The sequence below is a fragment of the Chiloscyllium plagiosum genome, chromosome 13, assembly GCF_004010195.1.
Source record: "Chiloscyllium plagiosum isolate BGI_BamShark_2017 chromosome 13, ASM401019v2, whole genome shotgun sequence".
Classification (NCBI taxonomy): domain Eukaryota; kingdom Metazoa; phylum Chordata; class Chondrichthyes; order Orectolobiformes; family Hemiscylliidae; genus Chiloscyllium; species Chiloscyllium plagiosum.
Window position 1 is genome coordinate 58,155,288 of NC_057722.1, and position 22,117 is coordinate 58,177,404.

General features: G+C 43.9%; 1 protein-coding gene across 12 annotated transcripts in view; it reads left to right on the forward strand.

The window, feature by feature from the left end:
- The window catches only part of LOC122556090 (LIM domain containing preferred translocation partner in lipoma), a 376,029-nt gene that overhangs the window by 269,974 nt on the left and 83,938 nt on the right, over positions 1–22,117 (forward strand). For all 12 annotated transcript variants that reach the window (XM_043702536.1, XM_043702544.1, XM_043702540.1 and 9 more), the window contains one exon: positions 18,854–19,549. In XM_043702536.1, coding sequence (XP_043558471.1) covers positions 18,854–19,549 — 696 coding nt within the window. The remainder of the gene's footprint in view (positions 1–18,853; positions 19,550–22,117) is intronic.

Here is a 22,117-nt window from a genome sequence, read left to right on the forward strand (position 1 = left end):
ATGAATTTTAATGCATGAGATGTGAGCTGGGGTTGGGAGAAGAATTGTGACTAGTCACCAAACAAATTCCTTGTTTCCTTACACTAAGGTCCTTAGTTTCCTGTCAGGCTGATCGCTGGTCATGGCCCTTTGCTTGGTACATCAAAGATTCTTAGGTTTTTACCTTTGGCATTAGACATTCTTATTTTTCTATTTTTGTGCTTTTTTTCTGTAAGACTGACTGTGTCTGTCTCTCTCTCTCTTCTGTGCGTCTCTCTTCACACTCCCAATCTGTCCTGGTCTCTCTCTCTCTCTCTCACACTCACTCCCTTTCTCTTCATCTATTGTTCTGTGTCTTTTAATCTATTTCATTCTCCCTTCATCTATCTCACTTAACTCTTCCTTCTCCATCTCGCTCACATTTCTGTCTCCCCATATTCCTTTCTGTTTCTCTCTTTCCCTCTATCCACTTTATCTTCTCTCCATCCCCTGTCTCCCTTACTTCTTTTCTTCCCTGTGACTTGGTCTCTCTCCCCTCCCTCTTTCTTATTTCACTTGTGCATGCTTTCTTTTTCCATTTTTTCTTTTCATACTCATCTGTTTTGTCTTTCTTCTGCATCCCTCATCCTCCCCGTCTAGCTATCATTTCTGCAGTCACTGAGCATCCAGTTTACTTGTGCTGTTAAAAAAAATACTTTGTGATTTGTGAGTCACTGGAAAGCTTAATATTTGTTGCCGATCTCAAATTGCCATTGAACTGAGTGACGTGCGAAGCCATTTTAGAAGACACTTAAGAATCAACCACATTGCTGTGAGTCTGAAGTCTCATGTAGACCTGACCAGGTAAGGATGGTGGATTTCTTTCTCTAAAGGATATTAATAAACCAGACATACCTCACCATCACTGAGAGGAATGGTTGAAGTGAGCGTTACTTTTCACAATAATTAGTATTTATTCTAAATGTGACGTAGTTTTCAGAATTACAAGATGGGAAGTCATTAGGAAGAAGTAGAGTGAACATCTGTGGTATATTTGAAGTTATAGCCACACCATAAGTCTCAGTAAACGCATCTGCAGGGGTGGGTCCATGTTAGCCAAAAACAAAATGCTAAATAATTTGCTCCTGGTTTTCAACTCATGATACGTACCCCTGGAGGATACAATAACTTGATTGTTGTCACATGTACCAAGATGCAGTGAAAAGTGTTGTTTTATATACTGTAAAGGCAGATCATACCATACAAATTGTAACACTTAGAGGAAGCACTGAGGGTGGCAACGGAACAAAATGTACTCTGAGTGGGGGATTTCAATGCCAGGCGTAGCTCAACAGCAGTACTAGTGATTGAGCTGGTCGGGTCCTAAAGGACTGGGTCTGCACAGGCTGTGAGGGAGCCAACAAAAGGGAAAAATATACTTGACCTCATCCTTATCCGTCTGCCAGCTGCAGATGCATCTGTTCATGACAGTATCAGCACGATGATTACCACACTGTCCTTGTGGAGACAAAGTCCCGCCTTCACATTGAGAATAATCTCTATCGTGTTGTGTGGCACTATCTCCGTGCTGAATGGGACAGACTTAGAACAGAGTTAATGGCTCACAGCGGCTCAAGGCTGGGGAATCCATGAGATGCTGTGGGCCATTAATGACAACAAAACTGTAACCTCATTGCCCCGGAGTACACCCCACTCAAACATTACCATCAAGCCAGGGGATCAACCCTGATTCAATTGAGAGTGCAGGAGGACATGTGAGGGTTGGGACCAGGCTTACCTGAAGATGAGGTGTCAACCTGGTGCAGCCACCAAACAGAACTACTTGTGTGTCAAACAGCATAAGCAACAAATGATAGACAGAGCTAAACAATCCCACAACCAATCGATCAGCTTTAAGCTCTGCAGTCCTGCCACATCCAGTTGTGAATGGTGATTGATGATTAATCAACTCACTGAAGGAGGAAGCTCCACAAATATCCCCACCCTCACTGATGGAGGAGCCCAGTAAATCATTGCAAAAGATAAGGCTGAAGCTTTCGCAGCAATCTTCAGTCAGAAGTGCCAACTGGATGATTCATCTTGCATACCTCCAGTGGATCCCAGCATGATAGCTAAGTTTTCAGTGAATTCAGTTCACTCCACGTGATATCAAGAAATAATTAGAAACATTGGATCCTGCAAAGGCTATAGACCCTGATGACATTCTGGTATAGTGCTGAAGACTTGTACTCCAGAACTTGCCACTCCCCTAGCCAGGCTGTTCCAGTACAGTTATGACACTGGCATCTACCCAACAATGTGAAAAATTGCTGACGTTATGTCCTGTTCATAGAAAGCAGGACAAATCCAAACCGGCCAATTATCGCCCCATCAGTCTACTCTCGATCATCAGTAAGGTGATGGAAATTATCATCAACAATGTTATTAAGCAGCACCTGCTCAGCTGGGTTTTGTCAGGGCCACACAGCTTCGGACCTCATTACAGCCTTGGTTTAAACATAGACAAAAGAGCTGAATTCCAGAGGTGAGGTGAGAGCGACAACCCTCGACATCAAGGCTGCATTCAACTGAGGCCTAGTAAAACTGAAGTCAATGGGTATCAGGGGGCAAACTCTCCGGTGATTAGAGTCATACCTGACACAAAGGACAATGGTTGTGGTTGTGTGAGGTCAGTCATCTCAGCTCCAGAATATCTCTGCGGGAGTTTCTCAGGATAGCATCCTAGGACCAATCATTTTCAGCTGCTTAATCAATGACCTTCCCTACATCATAAGTGGGGATGTTTGATGATGATTGCACAATGTTCAGCACCATTCACAACTCCTCAGATACCGAAGCAGTCCGTGTCCAAATACAACAAGATCTGGACAATATTCAGGCTTGGGCTGACAAGTAGCAAGCAACATTTCTGCCACACAAATGCCAGGCTATGATCATCACCATTAAGAGACAATCTAACCACCACCTCTTGACATGCAGTAGTGCTATGGTCACTGAATCCCCCATTATCAACATTCTGGGAGTTATCAATGACCAGAAACTCAACTGGACTCACTACACAAATGCAGTGGCTAGTAGAGCAGGTCAGAGCTGGGAGTACTGTGTGAATAACTGACCTCCTAACTCCCCAAAGGCTGTCCACCATCTACAAGGCACAAGTCAGAAGTGTGAGGGAGTACGCCCCATTTGCCTGGATGAGTGCAGTCCCAACAACACTCAAGAAGCTTGACACTTCCCAGGACAAAGCAGCCCACTTGATTGGCACTGCATCCACTCCCTCCACCATATAGTAGCAGCAGTGTGTACTGTTTGCAAGGTACACTGCAAACATTCACCAATGATCCTCAGACAGCACCTTCCAAGCCCAGGATCACTTCCACCTAGAAGGATGAGGGCGGCAGCATATGCAAGTTCCCCTCCAAGCCACTCTCCATCCTGATTTGGAAATAAATCACCACTCCTTCATTGTCACTGGGTCAAAATTCTAGAATTGGCATTGTGGGTCAACCCAGAGCAGGTAGCCTGCAGCGGTTCAAGGATGCAGCTCACCATCACCTTCTTAAGGGCAATGAGGGGCAGGCAATAAATGCTGGCATAGCCAGTGATGCCTACATCTCACAAAATGAATAATTTTTTTAAAAAATCAGGGTATAGGGAAAGGGTGTGGAATACAATGTTACAGCCACAGAGAAGGTGCAGAGAGAGAGTGAGATATGCAAATTAACATTTGAGAGGACTATTCAAAAGTCTGATGACAGCAGGGAAGAAGTTGTTCTTGAAACTGTGCATGATAAACTTTTGTATCGTATGCTGGACAGGAAAGGGTGGAAGAGTATATAACCAGGTGAGGAGGTCTTTGATTATATTCATGATTCGGAGATGCCGGTGTTGGACTGGGGTGTACAAAGTTAAAAATCACACAACACCGGGTTATAGTCCAACAGGTTTAATTGGAAGCACACTAGCTTTCGGAACAATCACCTGATGAAGGAGCATCGCTCCGAAAGCTAGAGTGCTTCCAATTAAACCTGTTACACTATAACCTGGTGTTGTGTGATTTTTAACTTTGATTATATTGACTGCTTTCCTGAGACAATAGGAAGTATAGGTAGAGTCGATGGATGGAAAGCTGGTTTTTGTGATGAGGACTGGGCTGTGTTCCCGATTCTCTGTAATATCTTGCAGTCTTGGGCAGAGCAGATGCCGTACCAGGCTGTGATGCATCCGGGTAGGATCCTTTCTTTGGTGCATCTACAAAAATTGGTAAGAATCATTGTGCACGTGCCGAATTTCCTTAGTCTTCTAAACAAGTGGAGATGTTGGTGTGCTTTCTTGACTGTAGTGTCAAGACAGATTGTTGGTGATTCTTACCCTTATGAACTTGAAGGTCTCGAGCATCTCCACCTCAGTACCGTTTTACAAACGGGCATGTCCTCCACTCTGTTTCCTGAACTCGATGACCAGCTTCTTCATTTATTTCATCAGGCAGTGGGTTAAAGGTGCTCATCGTTCTCCATGCAGTTCCAGAGGAAGAAACAGCACAATCCAGAGGAAGAGACTCTCCAGTCCAGAGGCAAATGTCCACATTCCAGGGGTAAAGACTCCCTCGTCCAGAGGGCAAGAATCTACAATCCAGAGGAGAGACTTTACAATCCAGAGGGAGAGACTCTAGAGTCCGGGGGAGACAGACTGTAAAGTCCAGCAGGGACAGAGACTCTGCAGACTTGAGGGGAGAGAGTATACAGTCCATGGGCAGAGGGAGACTAAACAGACTAGGGTGAGAGACTGTACAGCCCAGGAGGAGAGACACTGTGCAGTCTATGGAGGGAGAGAGAGACTGCATAGTTCAGAGGGAGCACTGAACACTCCAGGCAAGACAGAGGCTGCACAATCCAGACAAGAGAGTGTACAGTCCGGAGGGAGAGACATTGGGAAGATAAATATCGAAATATTGTTGTGAAAATTCATGGAGAACTGTGAGTCCACTACATTGGATGGGACCGGAGTCGCATAACGATCTAGACTGGATAGTTTGGTCAGGTTTCATTCCTTACAGGATATATGTGAACATTTTGGGTTGGGTTTTTGTGAAAATCCAACAGCTTTGTGGTCATTTTTACTGACATCAGTCTTTCTAATTACCGAACTTAAAATTTAATTCACTTTACAAACCACCAGTGTGAGATTTCAACACGTTTCCTGAATCATTTCCAACAATAATAATGCTCCCGGATTCTGTGGACTTTTTTTTTTAGCTTGTTTGCACATTACCAGATCTTTGCAAAATTCTTGTGCAACTTGAAATTCTAATGACTTTGAAGGAATGTAATAGAGAAACAAACTGTAAAGTGTGTGAAACCATAATCCATAATGATTTAACACAATATTGGTTAAATTGCTAGATATCAACACAGCCAACATCTTTTTCAAGTCATTGAAAACATTCTCCAGTTGATGTTAAAATGTTATATAAATTCTATTTGTGAACGTGGCCCAAGATTGATCCAAAGAATGTAGTATTGATAAGTAAACGTCAGTTCTAACATGGTCCATTAAATAATAGTCTGCGGACAGATCAGGCAAATGAGAGGTGTGTGTGCATTTGTGTGCGTGTTGCCACCTAGTCATCACTGCCTCTTGCACTCTATGTACATCTATAACATGTATGAAACCGCCTGTCCATTATCTCTGGCCATTACGTCTGTGTATCTCTTTTTATGCATTCTAACTCAGGATGTTAGCATCATTGGCAAAGCCAGTGTTTAATCCCTATCTCTCATAGCCATTGAGAACATGGTAATGAGCTGCCTTTTTTTTAACATTAGATTCCATACAGAAAGTATGGAAACAAGCCCTTCGGCCCAACAGGTCCACACCAACCCTCCAAAGAGCAACTCACCCAGACCCATCTCCCCCTAACCAATGCACCTAACACTATGGGCAATTTAGCATGGCTAATTCACCTGACCTGCACATCTTTGGACTGTGGGAGGAAGCCAGAGCACTCAGAGGAAACCCATACAGACACGGGGAGAATGTGCAAACTCCGCACAGACAGTCGCCTGGCACCCTGATGCTGTGAGGCAGCAGTGTTAATCACTGAGCCACCATGCCGCCCCCTCTGCTGCAGTTCATGTAGCTCAGGTAGGAAGGAGTTCCAGGATTTCAAACCACTTCCTGTAAAGCACTGTGATAGAGTGTCAAATGCCGATAGTGTGCCACCTGGAGGAGAACTTGCAAATAGTGGTATTCCCAATGGCATACCCTTATCCTTCGAAGTATTAGAGGTCGTGTGTTTGGAAGTTGATGTTGAAAATGCCTTCTTGAGTTGCTGCATTGTATCTCGCAAATAGTATACACACTGCTGTCCCTGAGTGTCCGTGGTGAAGGGTGTGAATGAAGTGGATTGCTTTATCCTGAATGGTGACAAGCTTCTTGAGTGTTGTCAGTGCTGTACTCATCCAAGCAAGTGGGAAAGATGCACACAGATGAAAATAGTTGGATCCAAAGAGTTCCTGAAACATTACCTTGACACTGAGATAATTGACCTCCAATAACCACAATTGTCTATTTTTGTACTGGATATGATTTCAAACCATGTAACTTTTCCACTTAATTCCCACTGATTTCAATTTTGTTTGGGCACCTTGATATATACTACAAGTGCATTCAAAGGAAGGAGGTAACTGAAGTGAGTGTTAATTGCTTACAAAGTGAGACTGAAGAATCAAAAACAGAAAGCAAGAAAGTGGTAGAAGTTTTGAGCATGCACTTTGTGTCCGTTTTCATAAAAAGAAGACACAAAATTGTATTCCAGGAATTTTCGCAGAAAGTCAATCAATAGAATAGAGAAAGAACTTAAACAATTACAATCACTAGAGAAAGAATGTTCGAAAAACTAACAGAACTAAAGGCCATAGGACCAAATGACCTCCTCCCCTGGTATTTTTCAAGATGGTTGTAGAGAAGTTGGATACACTAGTTATAACTTGTCAGAGTTCGCTAGATTATGGAAAGGTCCCAGTGGAATGGAAAATCTCAAAATCAAAAAGCTTTATTAAGGAAAGGACAGAGACAGAAATCCGGAAGCAATTAACCGGCCTTTTGCCAAATTGGCAGAATTGCCAATTCCATGGAGCTTCACTCTCTTCTTTCTATGCAGTTCTCCATTGATTGCACCATGATTCTGTGTTGCCATACTCACATTATTGTGCCCTCACCAGCAGTGCAATTATTCACCACTGCTGGGACCTTCAAGGCTTTTCATTACGAATGCCATATTTATTGTCCTGCTGTACACCAGATCAACCACTGTCAGCCATGAATACCTCTTGGGAAACAAAAAGTAAAGCTTCTGGAGGCACATAGATGGCATTGAACATGCTTCCTTGGAAAAAGAACCTCACATTCATAAATGTGTTGCTATCTTACATTATCACCTGTCTGATTGACTGTCTTAGTGACGAGAACAAGCTACAAAGGTTACCCATCTTTAGCACCAGACCATGTCAGACACCTGTCTAAGGAAGTGCTACACTTCACTAGTGCCGTCTATTAACCTGTCCATGAAGGTGGCCAGATGCTTGTATGCCGAAAAGAAAAACAGAAATTGCTGGAGAAACTCAACAAGCCTGGCAGCATCTATGGAGAGAAAATAAAGTTAACTCTGCATTGCTGCTGCTCTGCAACTTGTGTGTCAGGTTGTCCAGTGCTCCCCAACAAGCCTGCCTCTTGCTCTCATCTCTGCATAGCACACGTCAATGAAGGCAAGAATTGTCGACACTGTGGCATCCTCTCCTGCCTAGATGCCTGGTCTCCAGTAGCTGTATGAGTGCCAGTAACCCAACTGTTTCTCCTTTGGCCTGCTGCAGAGATGCGCCAGTGAAGGACTCACCAGCAGGTGCTCCTAACTCCGATCTAGCTAAAACCCCGAGCAAGGAGTCAGCATCAGATTGCATGGAGACTGCTGGAGGCAGCCTTGTTGGTGGTTGCTCTGAAATGTTATTACTCTCTTCCTCAAAGGTGCAGGCAGGCATTGCCCTTTTGACACAGAAATCATGTACAACCCATTGGTAACTGTGGGAGATTAAACAGGCAAAGGGGTAGAGGTTATGGCATGTTGATAATACATTAACAGTATGGCTAATGGGAGTGTAGCCCAGCAATCCATGATACTTCTTACTGGTTTGCTGAGATATGGATGTTTCCACATCTCCACAGGACTGTTCCTCACCAGCAAAGACCCAGATCCTCTCTTCACAGGCCCCAATGTCAGGCACTCAACACATGCCCTAGCTGTTTCAACTTTTTCTAGGTCATTTTCCCCTGGACTTAGAAAAAGGGGATGGATTGAGTGAGATGAAAATGGCTGGCATAGCTGTTAGTGCTTGTGCAATTGGAGGAAAAGTGGTGAGGTGTCCCAGATGTGTGAGTAGGCAGTGCTGGACCCATGTAGGGCTAGTGGTATGGTGATGGAGGAGGGGTTGGTAAGAAGGAGTGAGGGAAGACATTATTTAGTTGTAAGAGAAGGAGGTCATGAACCTGGTGAGAGGTAAGTGCAGTAACAGATGTAGAGTGAGTATGAGGAAGCAGAGAAAAGATGATGCAAATTATCCTGGTGGAGCAGCAAAGGTCATTGTCCTTTTTCCCTCAGCACTGTGCATTTCTCCATGTGGTTGTGACCATACCGATGAACTTGGGGGCCTGGTGTACTGAGCTCCTCTGCTGATGCTGGGGGAAGAGGATGGCAATCCCCTGCACGACCCATTCACCAGGATCTGCTGCAGGTCCCTGTCTGCAGATTCGGCCATCAGTATCCCCTTGTCTGCCATGTCTAGGGTAAATGTCTCAAACTGTGCAGGGCAGCTCCGCACTCACAGAGCTTGACAGGTTGCAAAATGGTCTTTTAAAGATGGGATCCTGGGGTACCCCGGTGATTGTCAAATACCTCCGCTTACAGTGAGTGGGGAGAATCGGACTAGCATTGAACATGAGGGAAGCTGTAGGGGTATGCTACCCAAATTAATGAGTCAAGTTTGGGCGATAGCATGCGAGCATTAGCAAAACCTTGCAGAGGGAAACCCCCCATGAAATGTGAGCAAAACAAGCTGATTTAGCTGATTTCTGGTTAGGTTTGACCGAAAATGCGTATTGATGCGTTACATGTGTTCGCTTCTACTTGGCCAGCCCCTGTTTACAGTCTGTTGTTGTGTTAACGGCTCAACCCACTCTCACAGCTCCTCATAGATCCCTGGTTTGGATATGATTCAATCTTCAATTACTTTGTGGACGTAATGTTCAGTCGCTTGTTGATAGATTTATGAGGTGTAGTGACTAATTCTCTGAAGTGCTAGTTTTATAGAGTAATAACCAGTTGCCATCTGTTTTATTTCTTGGCATAGAGCTGGATATCTGGGCACACTATTAATACGAATTATTCAGTACAGGAGACATATCATCTGTTGCTGAAAAACTCAGTTACTGGGAGATTTGACATGAGTCAAGTAGCAGGGAGTGGTAATAGAAAGTACTGTGAAGGGGTTCGGAATTTAAAATGACATAAAGATGCGAAGTAACTCCTGAGAATTTGAAAGGAATCTGGAGCAATTGTAATGAGGTCAGCCAGGTAGACATCATAGAATATGAGTTGCTTGACTGGGCTGTTAATCAGGTCCAATCAGAGAGCGCTGGCTAACAGAGAAGAACAGAAGTGTCAGAGGTTCTGTTCACTCTGAGAGTTGGCACTGAGGGAACTGGATCAGTGTCACAGACTGTCTATGTGTGAATAAAGGGTGACTTGATGGCGGGATATTTCAGTGACTATGAGAGAAAAGCACGCTCCTGATGAAATTGAGTTGGGGTAAGCATTTCTGGCATCATGCCATTATTTGGGAAGCTTGACTCATTCAACCCTGCCATCAAAGACTGGGCCCAGTATGTGGAAAGAATGCATTAATTTTTTCCGAGCAAATGACACTGGGGCAGAAGAAAAGCAATAAGTAATTCTCCTGACAGCTTGTGGACCCGCAGCTTTTTCAATTATTATAAGCCTAACTTTACCTGAAGCATGAGATATTAAAACCTTTCAAGAGTTGATGAATTTATTTAAGGAATATTCTGACCCCAAGCCTCCTCTAATTCTGAAACACTATTGGTTTTACATGGCATTTGAGAACCGGGATATTGGTTTTGGGGTTTTTGTCGAGGTTAAGACGACCGGCAGAGGCATGTGACTCTGTTCAACCCTTAATGAGATGCTGAGACACCATTTGGTATGAGGTATTAATGATGTAATCATGCAAAAGCACCTATTACCTGAAGCCTAACTGGACTTCAAACAAGCACTACAACTGGCTTCATCATTGGAAAGTGCGGCAAGTGGAGTGTATGAGTTGCAGGGTATTCTGATGGAAGTCCCTCACCAGTCCAACTGAGCTTGGGGCGCACCATTTGAGTTAAGGCAATTGAATAGCCTCACTCAGGACATATCCTAAACAAAGGGATTCTAGATCAGCCCACAGCAAAACCCCAAAACAGAGCCAAGCGTTTTCCAAACCATTAAAACTTTCTTCAGGATTCGGGCAGTAAGCCATTGTAGTTGATGCCAGTATGCAGACTTGAGACAGTAAAAGAGTCCACAGGGCCTGAACTCATAGATCAGTATTCAGGCAAGTGCACACCCTGGAAAATCCACTACATCTGGCTTGGAATGGTTAGATTACTTAGCAACATCCAAATCAGAACCAAACAAGGTAAACGTTTGGTGAAATGGTCACCTGGTTCTAATGGAGGTCAATAACAATGTGGCTGTATCAGTGATTGCAGAAACAGTCTTTAATAAAATTCGCTCTGGACTCCAATCCTTAGGTTTGCGCAAGACCTCAGAAGACTGAGAAATTATACCGGGGAACCTTTACAGATTAAGTGTACAACTTCTGTTTTAGTCTCTTATGAAATGTGCCTGGTTCAGTTACCAGTGGTTGTAGTAAAAGGCTTAGGCCCAAGCTTGATGGGGTGAAACTGGTTGAGAATGATTCACTTTGATTGGCTCAACATTTTTTGATTATAAAATGGCTGCCTGACTGAAGTCCTAATTAAATATCCAGAAGTTTATCAACCAGGTCTAGGAACCAGCAAAGGAGCAAGGCCCCCTCGCATGTTGACCAGGAAGCAATTGCACAATTCTGCAAGGCCTGCTCAGTGCCATTTGTATTACAGACAAAAGTAGAGGTAGAATTCAGAAAGCTGGAATGTGATGGAATCTTCAAACCAGTGCAGTTTACAAAATGGATTGCACTGGGCATTTCGATTGTGAAGCCTGATGGGTCGGTTCACCTTTGTGGGATTTTAAACAAACAGTAAACTGCTTTTCACCGCAGGATAAATGCCCAAGCCCTTGCATAGACGATTCATACACAAAGCTGGCAGTTGGGCCGTCCTTCATGAAGCCGGACATGAGCTATGCTTGCTCGCAATTGCGGTTAGATGAGGATTCCCAGAAGTATGCTACAATTAATACCCACAGGGTTTGTACCAATTTCCAAGACTGCCATTTGGGCTATCATCAACCTGTGCAATTTTTCAGCAAATAATGGAGAACATCTTACAAGGTCTACCCCGGCCACCATTTGTGTAGATGATGTGCTAATAACAGGGAATACCAATAAGGAACACTTAGAGAACTTGGACAGAGTCCTTAGATGTTTCTTCCAGACGGGCATACACCTTAGAAGGGAGCAATGTGTGTCCAGGCACCCCAAGTGACCTACTTGGGACACAGAGTCGACAAGACCAGGTTACATCTATTGGAAGATAAAGTGAGTGTGATCAAAGGTGCCCCGGCCCTCACCTCTGTACTGGAGCTTAGGTTTTTCCTTAGGCTAGTGAATTATTACAGAAAGTTCATACATAACCTTGCCTCCATGCCAGCGCATTTGCATCAACTCTAAAAAAGGGTTAGCTTTACAAAAGGTAGCATGGCTGAGATATAGCTTTCAGGGAAATGATGAAATAGCTATCATCCTCTTAGGTTTTGCCATATCATGATCCCAAGTGAATCTAATATTGACATGTGATGCGTCCCCATATGGCATTAGAATGGTGTTAGATCATAGCTGGCCCAATGGAGAGGAATGCCCAATTGTGTATGCATCCAGGACTTTGACTAATGCAGAGCATAAATATGCCCAGATAGAGAAGGAAGGTTTGGTGGTCATACTTCGAGTCAGGAAGTTCCATCAATATGTTTACGGATGTAAATTTGTGATCAAAACAGAACACAAACCCCTGCTAGGTCTACTTAAAGAGGACAAGACAGTACAGCCCCTAACTTCTGACCAAATTCAGCAGTGGGCTCTAATACTAACTGCATATAAGAACACCATTCAGGAGGCTAAGCAGCAAATTGAACTGCGTTCTGCTGGTAGATACACCACCAGTGGTACTGCCACTGGAGGCGAATGGTTTTCAATTTTCTTGACACATTTACACTCACAGATGACAATATCAAATTTTGGACACAGAAAGATCGGGTCCTGGCAAAACTGAAACAGCTGGTGGTGATGAGGAAACCAAAGGTCACAACCAGAATTGAATCCTTTTGTACCTGGAGAGACCAGATCACTGTAGAGGATGGCATACTATTATGTGGAGCAAGAGTGATTGTCCTGAGTGAAGGTTGCCATCGGATACTGCTGAACTCCACCAGGATCATCCAGGGGTTTACAAAATAAAGAGGTTGGTGAGAAGTTATGTTGCTGCCAGGATTGGATGCAGATATAGCTGCATTGATGGGCAGTGCCCAGAGTGCCAGCAACGACTCTGGGAAATTACTGCCAGCAGCCTCACTGCATTCATAGTAATGGCCGAGTTATCCCTGGACTCGGTTACAGGTCGACTATGCAGATCCTTTCATGGGCTCAATGTTCTTAGTCATTGTGTTTGGACGTGCGTAGAGTTCATTTGTCAAACACATGGATGACTATAGAAAATCTGCATGCATATTTTGCAATACACGGACTCCCAGAAGTGTTGGTCACAGATAACGTTCTACCATTTACCAGCAGGAAACTTGAGTATTTCCTGAAGTTGAATGGTATTTGACATATAAGGACAGCCCCATACCATCCATCATCCAATGGTATGGCAGAAAGAGCAGTCCAAACCTTGAAGGGAGGCTTAAAGAAACAGCTTACAGCTATATTAAATATGAAACTGTCCCAACTGCTATTTGATTCTAGGACTACCCCTCATTCAGCCACAGGGATAGCTCCAGCAGAGTTGATAATGGGGAGAAGACTCAGCACCAGGTTAAAGCTGATCTTCCTGGGTCTGGTGGGGGGGGGGGGGGGGGGGGGGGGTGAAATCACATCAGGAGTTCTAATGCTTGACACAAGACTCTGCTAAGCAAGACAGGTGAATTTTGGTGTAGGAACTATGGGAATGGCCCTGCATGGGTAAGAGGCATGGTCAACTTGAGGTCAGGTCTAGTGACGTATAAAGTTCAGGTAGGTGCAATTGACCTGAACAAGCATGTAGGCTACATGAAAGCTGCAAACTTGCAAACGATGTGAGACAAAAATGTGCCCGACTTCTCAATATTGTTTCTGACTGTTCTGAAACCTGTGGATTCTCCCTCTCATTCCTGATGAAGGGCTCTTGCCCGAAACGTTGTTTTTCCTGCTCCTCGGATGCTGTCTGACCTGCTGTGCTTTTCCAGCACCACTCTAATCTAGACTCTGATCTCCAACATCTGCAGTCCTCTCTTTCACCTAGTTGGTTGTCCCTCTCCATCAAGCATTAAAGATAACTCGGAATCTAAGATGGCAGATATCATCACCTTAATTCCTTTGCTGCCTGTAGAAAACAATGAATTTTTTCTGAGACGCTCCGGGTGCAAGAGGAGAGCTACTGTGTGTTACACACTGCCTGTATCACTGGGGTTGGAAGGGATTCCTCCTCACTTCAGGTCTGGCTCTACGCTGCAATCATTGGTCTGAATTTTTGTTCCAACTTCAGGAGCATAGGGTTGAGAGAATTCCTGAATGGAAACCAAATCGGGACAAAGTGCTCCAGATAGTGAGATTGTGCTTCAGGGATTATTTATGAGAGCTGACCTTGTTGTCCCATGCACGCCAAGAAACAGAGTAGAGGCAGCCACGGGAGCTGCAGTTGAATGAAGGCACTCATATGATCCAAGACTTTGCCCCAGCTGCAAAACCTAACATAACACAAGAAAGCCTTCTTGCTCCCACCATAGCCTCACTCCCCCTTTCAGTACTCTCCATAGATCCTCCAGCTGCCATCCTTATATGCCCCATACACACATTCTTTCTAATTCTCATCCTACCATAGCTCCATATTAAGATGGTGAGCATCTTGGAGGGGAACCTGCCACTGGTGGTGTCCCCGTGCATCTACTGCTCTTGACCTTCTGGAGGCAGTGGTCTGGAAGGGGTTGTTAAAGGAACTTTGGTGAGTAGATGCTACACATTGCTGCTACTGAACTTCAGTAGTGGAGGGAATGAATGTCAAAGGCTGTAGATTGATTGCTAGTCAAGTGGGCTGCTTTGCCCTAGATGGTGTTGAGCTTCTTGAGTGCAATTGAAACTGAGCGCAACCAGGCAAGTAGAGAATATTTCATCACAGTCCTGATTTGTGCCTTGTAGATGATAGACAGGTTTTGAGGATTTGGGAGGTGAGTTGCTCACTGCAGAATTCCCGACCCATGACCTGCTTTATAATCACAGCAATTACATGACAACTCCCGTTCAGTTTCCAGTCAATGATTACCCCAGTGAAGTTGATAGTAGGGGATTTATTTAGGACAATTTCATTGAATGTCAAAGAGAAGTAGATTCTATCTTGTTAGAGATGGTCATTTCCTGGCATTTTTATGGTAAGTATGTTACTTGCTACTTTCATCCCAAGGCTGGATATTGTTAGGTGTTATTGCATTTGGATATGGATATAGGGGAGGTGATGGCCTAGTGGTATTATCACTAGACTGTTAATCCAGAGAACCAGATAACATTCTGGGGACTCTGGTTTGAATCCTGCCTGGCAGATGGTGGAATTTGAATTCAATAAATATCTGGAATTAAGAATCTAATGATGACCATGAACCTATTGTTGATTGTAGGGAAAGCCCATCTGGTTCATTAATGTCCTTGAAGAAAGAAATTGCCATCCTTACCTGGTCTAGCCTACATGTGATTCCAGACCAACAGCAACATGGTTGACTCTTAACTGCCCACTGGCCATTTAAAGATGGGCAATAAATGCTGCATAGCCAACAATTTCCTCATCCCATGAATAAATAAAGAAAAAAAAGTGACGGGTTCTAAATGGTGCTGAATGTCATGCAATTGTCAGTGAACATCCCCAATGCTGACCTTATGGTAGAGGGAAGGTCAATGATGAAGCAACTGAAGATGTTTGGACCTGGAACAGTAGGCATACAGTGTACAGTCCTACCATAAATATGAACAAATACCAAAATCTAGTGCTCAGGAACAAACATAACTTGAAATTTCTCAAGGATATTGAAATAGAAAGGACAAGTAGTGATGTTTGAACTGTACAGAATCTTCCTCAGACGTTATCTGAGCAGCATTGTGGCTTAGTGGTTAGCACTGTTGTCGGTCAGCATGGGGGATCTGTATTTGCGTCTACTCTCGGACAACTGTCTGGGGGGTTGTTTGTGTACTCTCCCCAATGTCTGCGTGGGTTTCTTCCAGGTGCTCCTGTTTCTTCTCATAGTGTCCAGGGATGTGCAGGTTAGGTGGATTAGCCATGGGAAATGCAAGGTTACAAAGAAACAGTATGAGGCTGGGTCTGGGTGGGATGCTATTTGGAGGGGCGACATGGATTTGATGGGCACAATGGCTGACTTCCACATTGTATCAGGATTCTATGATTCATCTGAAGTACTGTGTTCAGTTCTGAGTACTGCAAATGAGCAGGGATACTTCAAATCTGAATTTTCCAGACTAAGAGTGGAACTTTGAGATGGTGAAATTCTGAGAATGGTTTATATAGCTTAGTATACCCATGAGTTTAAATGATTGAGGAGTTATCTATTTAAGATATTGCAGAATATAAAGCAACTCATTGGGATATACACAGAGAAATATTTGTTCAGATTCAGAGAACTCCAGATCCAGGTATCTGGGCGGCACGGTGGCACAGTGGTTAGCACTGCTGCCTCACAGCGCCAGAGACCCGGGTTCAATTCCCACCTCAGGCAACTCTCTGTGTGGAGTTTGCACGTTCTCCCCGTGTCTGCGTGGGTTTGCTCCGGTTTCCTCCCACATTCCAAAAATGTGCAGGTTAGGTGAATTGGCCATGCTAAATTGCCCATAGTGTTGGGTGAAGGGGTAAATGTAGGGGAATGGGTCTGGGTGGGTTGCGCTTCGGCGGGTCGGTGTGGACTTGTTGTGCCGAAGGGCCTGTTTCCACACTAAGTAATCTAATCATAATTTAAAAACTAGACTGTGGGTATCAGGGACCGATGGGAGCTTTTGCGAGTGGCAGCCTTTGACTTTGTTGTACTTCTTGTTTAAGAGAAAGTAAGCTGTTGCAATCCAGTCAGAGTGAAAGGAAGGGCATGCAGTATTCCAATTATAGTGAGAGGGGAATGGACAGTAATCCAGTCAGTGTGAGAGTGAGGACATACAGTAATCCAGTCAAAGTGAGAGGAAACAGACAATAATCCAGTCAGATTGAGAGGGGAGGCAGAGAGTAATCCCAGTCAGAGTGAGAGGGAGGACAGAGAGTAATCCAATCAGTGTGAAAGGAAACAGATATTAATCCAGTAATCCAGTCAGAGTCGGGGGGTGGAGTCAACAGAGAGTAATCCAGTCAGGGTGGGGAACACACAGTAATCCTGTCAGAATGAGAGAAAACAGACAGTAATCCTGTCAGAATGAGAGAAAACAGACAGTAATCCTGTCAGAATGAGAGGGGAGGCAGAAAGTAATCCAGTCAGAGGCAGAGTAGGGGGACAGACAGTAATCCCAGTCAGAGTGAGAAGGGAATTGGCAGTAATTCAGTCAAGTAAGAAGGGGAATAGGCAGTATTCCAGTCAGAAGGAGAGTGGGAACAGGCAGTAAGCCAAGTGATTGACAGTCTGAGTTTCTGACCTGGAATACCTGGTGGGATACAGTTGGGAGAGAGAGAGAAAGCCATATTTGCATGCAGATGATTTTCCTTGTTACTGTTGTGAGTTTTCATTGCCACTGATTTCCCCTGGCCCTCTCGATTGCCTTGAGCTGTTCCAATATTTTTCTAGCAACCTTGATTGTTATTTAATGAAATTGGACTTTAATGTCTGTGTTGCTTTCTTGCAGATGTTGAATAGCCTTAAAAATCTTTCTGAATGTCCAACATGTGTTCACACAGTAATATCCCAAAGGTGACACCCTGACCAAACATTTATACTTTTGCCTTTTTACATAAAATTACACTAAGTTTCCAGCACAGAAATAGATCATTGCACCCATCTGCTCTATCCCAGTTTTTCAGTTCTATACAAGCCTCCCTCCCCACCCTTCAAGTCTCTTTATATCACCATATCAGCAAATGCTCTATATCTTTCTGCCTTTCTTTTTCTACATGCTCATCTAACTTTGGAGTTCAGAATATTGGCATGTGGAGTGGGTTTAACAAAGAAAGAACTAGGTTAGACAAGATTGACAGAACAGTGACCCAATCCAGTACATGTCAGAGAACAGTGACCTACCTTTGTGTTACTGGAAAACTATGATGGTTTGCAATAGCTGGGGCAAATATTGAAGGAAATGAGCTTGTTTTTGATTCAGGATAATCAAGGATTGATTTTAGCTTAGGAAACTCAGAGACTGAATGTTCTTTAGGCCAATTAGTTGGAGACTTGCCTGTGATCAGAAGCAAATGTAGTTTCTCACCTGGAAAGAAGTATCAGATAGTTCACAGAAAGCACAGTTAGACTGTTAGAGAGAGTAATTTGTGGCAAAAGTGGGTACTGCAGATGCTGGAGATCAGAGTCACGAGAGTAGTGCTGGAAAAGCACAGCATGTCAGGCAGCAGCTGAGGAGCGGGAGAATCGACATTTCAGGCAAAAGCCCTTCATCAGGAATTTGTGCTTCATCCAAAACAGGAGTATTTGGTTAGATATCTGCAGGTTGTTAGTAGCTGAGAAAGTCTGAGCTTTACGTCTTATGCGCATTCGCGTAAAAATACTTCACAGTTCACAGGAAATAACGGGGATAATCAGTTAAGTTAAACCTAAAGATTTGTTATGGAGTCTACAGGGTATATCTAAATGCATAATATCAAGAAATGGGATGAGACTTTGTTTTGCTGTGTGTTTTTCAAGGTCTTTCAAGTTCTATATTTAGAAAGCGTAGATTTTTTTCTTTTGTGGAGTAAGCTTCTAAAGAAGCTAAAGAAACTCTTGTGCAACTATGTTTCAGTGACTGGCCACCACTTTAACTAAAACAAAATTAAAAAGTCATCTATCACGGCAGGTTTCATTCTGGAATCTGACTTGTCCAGTGGCAACATCAGGTTCAATCGTAACAATATCCACATTATTCACCTCAGTCACTCTATAAAAGGCCAAGCCCACTCGCTGCATAAAGAGGTTTCTCCTGAATGCCTGATGGGATTCATTAATGACTGTCTTCTTTAAATAGCTTTTGGTCTCCCACACAAATGGAAATATCTTTTTACTGTCTACACTGTCAAACTCTTTTAGTAATCTTAAAGACATCTAACAGATCACTGTACTCAGCCTTCTCCTTTTCAAAAGAGAGGAGCCTTTCCCTGACCAATCTTTTCTGGCAGATACAACCTGGCTTGGTCCTCATGGAACATTTTTTTTCTTCTTTTTCAGAGCCATGGAGTCACCTCAACCATCAGTTCTTCAACTCCTCAAACTCCAATAACGTCGGCTTCTCACAGTCCAGTGATTGGGCATCAGCGGATGGTTATCCCCTCTCAGCCACTTCTAACAGCTACCAAGAAGACAGCTGCAAAGCCCCATCCTACCCAGGGCATTGGTGTGGCCCCAAAGACCCAACCCCAACCTGTTCCAGCCTCCTACACCACAGCCTCCACTCCTGCCCGACCTGCATTCAACGTGCAGGTTAAATCAGCACAGCCCAATCCCAATTTCTTGCCACAGGGGCTTCAACAACCAGGCCTCGACCCTGCCACTTCTCAGTACCAGCAGTATAACCTGCAGCCAACTAGGTTTCCCGAACCAGCTCCACTGATACAGACTTACACTCAACAGCCCCGCTCCATTGACCATGGGTATGGGGCACAGCCAACACGCTACACTGACCCAGGTTACACTTATAATCCTTCACCGAATCGCTACCAAGATCATCGGGCTGTTGCTCCAGCACCAGCGGTTGGAGTGGGTTATGCTGGTGACCCAGCATATGGAGCTCCGAATACCTGGAGACCCGAAGCACCTTATACCCACAATGCTCCTGGACCAAACCCTAGTGCCTATCATCAACTGGCTCCTAGCAAGAAAACTTACATCACAGACCAAACACCAGGACCTCTGCAACAACCTAAGGTACGAATGCATCTCATGTTAAGAGTGTTGTATGTTTGCCTGAAGGACATTTTCATGTCCTTTGTTTGTGGGTCTCCCCATCTTCACCTCCCTCACCTACAGGTCCAGACCATTCATACCGAAGTTTGATTTGAAAAGTGTGCCGCTGGAAAGGCACAGCATGTCAGGCAGCATCCAAGGGGCAGAAGAGTCAATGTTTCGGGCATAAACCCTTCATCAGGAATGTGTGGGGAGAAGGGGGCTGAGAGATAAATAGGGTGGCTGGGGGAAGATAGCTGAGAAGGTGATAGGTAGATGCAGGTGGCGGGGGGGGGGTTAATTGAGATAGGTCAGTGATGAGGATAGAGTGGACAGATGGGAAGGAAGATGGACAGGTAGGAAGGTCAAGAGGGCGGTTCTGGGTTTGATTGTTGGATCTGGGATGAAGTGGGGGGATGGGAGATTTGGAAGCTAATGAAATAGATGTTAATGCTGTGTGGTTGAAGGGTCCCAAGGCAGAAGGTGAGGTGTTCTTCCTCCAATTGTTGGGTGGCTTGGATGTGACGGTGGAGGAGGCCCAGGACTCGCAAGTCCTTGGTGGAGTGGGAGGAGGAGTTGTCATATGGTTATCAGTCAATGCTCTATTGAAAACAGGCACTGTGCTTCCAGACTATTCTGTAATCATAAAGTATACATAACTTCATGAGGATGTGACAGGTTGTTAAATAAATTCTCCCTTTCCTGTTCCCTTCGATCTTTAACAGTATTCTGAGCTCTGGTTTTAACGCTTTACTTCATTTTCTCAATTGAGATGCATAATAGGAATCTCCGAATCATTACTCCCAAATTCCTGCTGTCACTTCAGGGGTATAAAAGAATGGTGTAAATGCAAACAAGTGCTACTTTATTCTAGTACTCCATGGTGTAAGATATTGAGGAGAATCCATTGGGAATGCTCCCTGACACAATCCTCTACATAAGGTCTTAACTTTCAAATTTAAGAAGAGGTTGCACAAATACATGGGATAGAAAGGTATACAAAGATATAGTGACATAGGAAGATGAGAAAGGATAGGAAAAAGCTGACTTTGAGCAAAAACATGGACTTAATGGCCTGAATGGTCTGTTTCTAGATTGTATATACTGCGTACCAGTGCTGAAGTTGTGACTCAGAATTGTATCTAGAGTGGAAACTATGAATGATGAGTCTGTAGAACTTCTCAGATCACGTCGGAGCCCATGTAATATTCAGTGACTCTGTCTCTGAACAGTCTCTCTTCAAATTAACGATAACATCTGTGGAGCTGGGAAGAAGGTAGCTGGGAAGCAATAGGTAGATGCAGGTGGGAGGATTGTATCTAGCGTGGAAACTATGAATGATGAGTCTGTAGAATCTCTCAGGTCATGTCAGAGCCCGTGTAATTTTCAGTGACTCTCTCTGAACAGACTCTCTTCCTAATTAATTGAAACGTCTGTGAAGAGGGCAAAGGGATTTGGGACTTCTTGTATTCACATTATTAGAAGCTCGTACTCTGGTACAAAATCAGAAAAATTATTGGGACTTTGGCTTATAATTCTTATGGGATGTAGGACGAAAGTCAAGCAATGATATTTAAGTTGTCTGGAGTCTTGGTCAGACTCTATTTGTTCCTGCTGAGCACGTCCATCTTAGGGAGGAGATGTAGTGCTGATTTTTCAGAATGATATTTTATCAGTGTACGAGCATGGATAGAGAATTGGCTAACTATTGGAAGATTAAAAACTTGGGATAGCAAACCGTAACTCATGGATTGGTACAGGGATCAGTGCTGTGGCCAAGATTATTTACAATAAATATGAGTGGTGTGGATGAAGAAGGTGAGTGCACTTTGGCAATTTTGTGGATGACACTAAAGTAAGTGGGAGGGCAAATAGTGAGGAAGACATAAAGAGTTGTTAGAGAGACATAGACAGGTCAAGTGATTGGACAAAAACTTGGCGGATGGAATTAAATATTGAAAAATGTGAGATTATGCACTTTGAAAGGAAGAGAAGAGCTGAATCTTATTTAACTAGGGACAGACTGCAGAAAGATGCAGCATAGAGGGATAAGGTGGGTCTTCATATGTGAATCACAAAGCCATCAGCCAGGTTCAGTGAGTAATAGGGAAATCAAATGGAATATTGGTCTTTATTTCAAAGGGAATTGAGTATAAAACAGAAAGGCTAAACCTATAGAAGACACAAATAAGACCACAGCTGGAATATTGTGCTCTTCTTGTTTACCGAAGGATACACTGACAATTTGAGGCAATGCAGGAATTCACGAGGTTAATCCCAGGCATGGATGCATTTTCTTATGAGGAGAGATTGGTTTTAGAAAAATGAGCGTAAACTTTATTGAAACACATAGGATTCTCAGGGATCTGGAGGGGCTGATGGAGGTTACAGAGATAGGGAGAATTATAGGGGCTGGATGACGTTACAGGGATGGGAAGGCTTATAGGGGCTGGATGATGTTACAGAGATGGGGAGGGTTATAGGGGTTGAATGACGTTACAGAGATGGGGAGGGTTATAGGGGCTGAATGACGTTACAGAGATGGGGAGG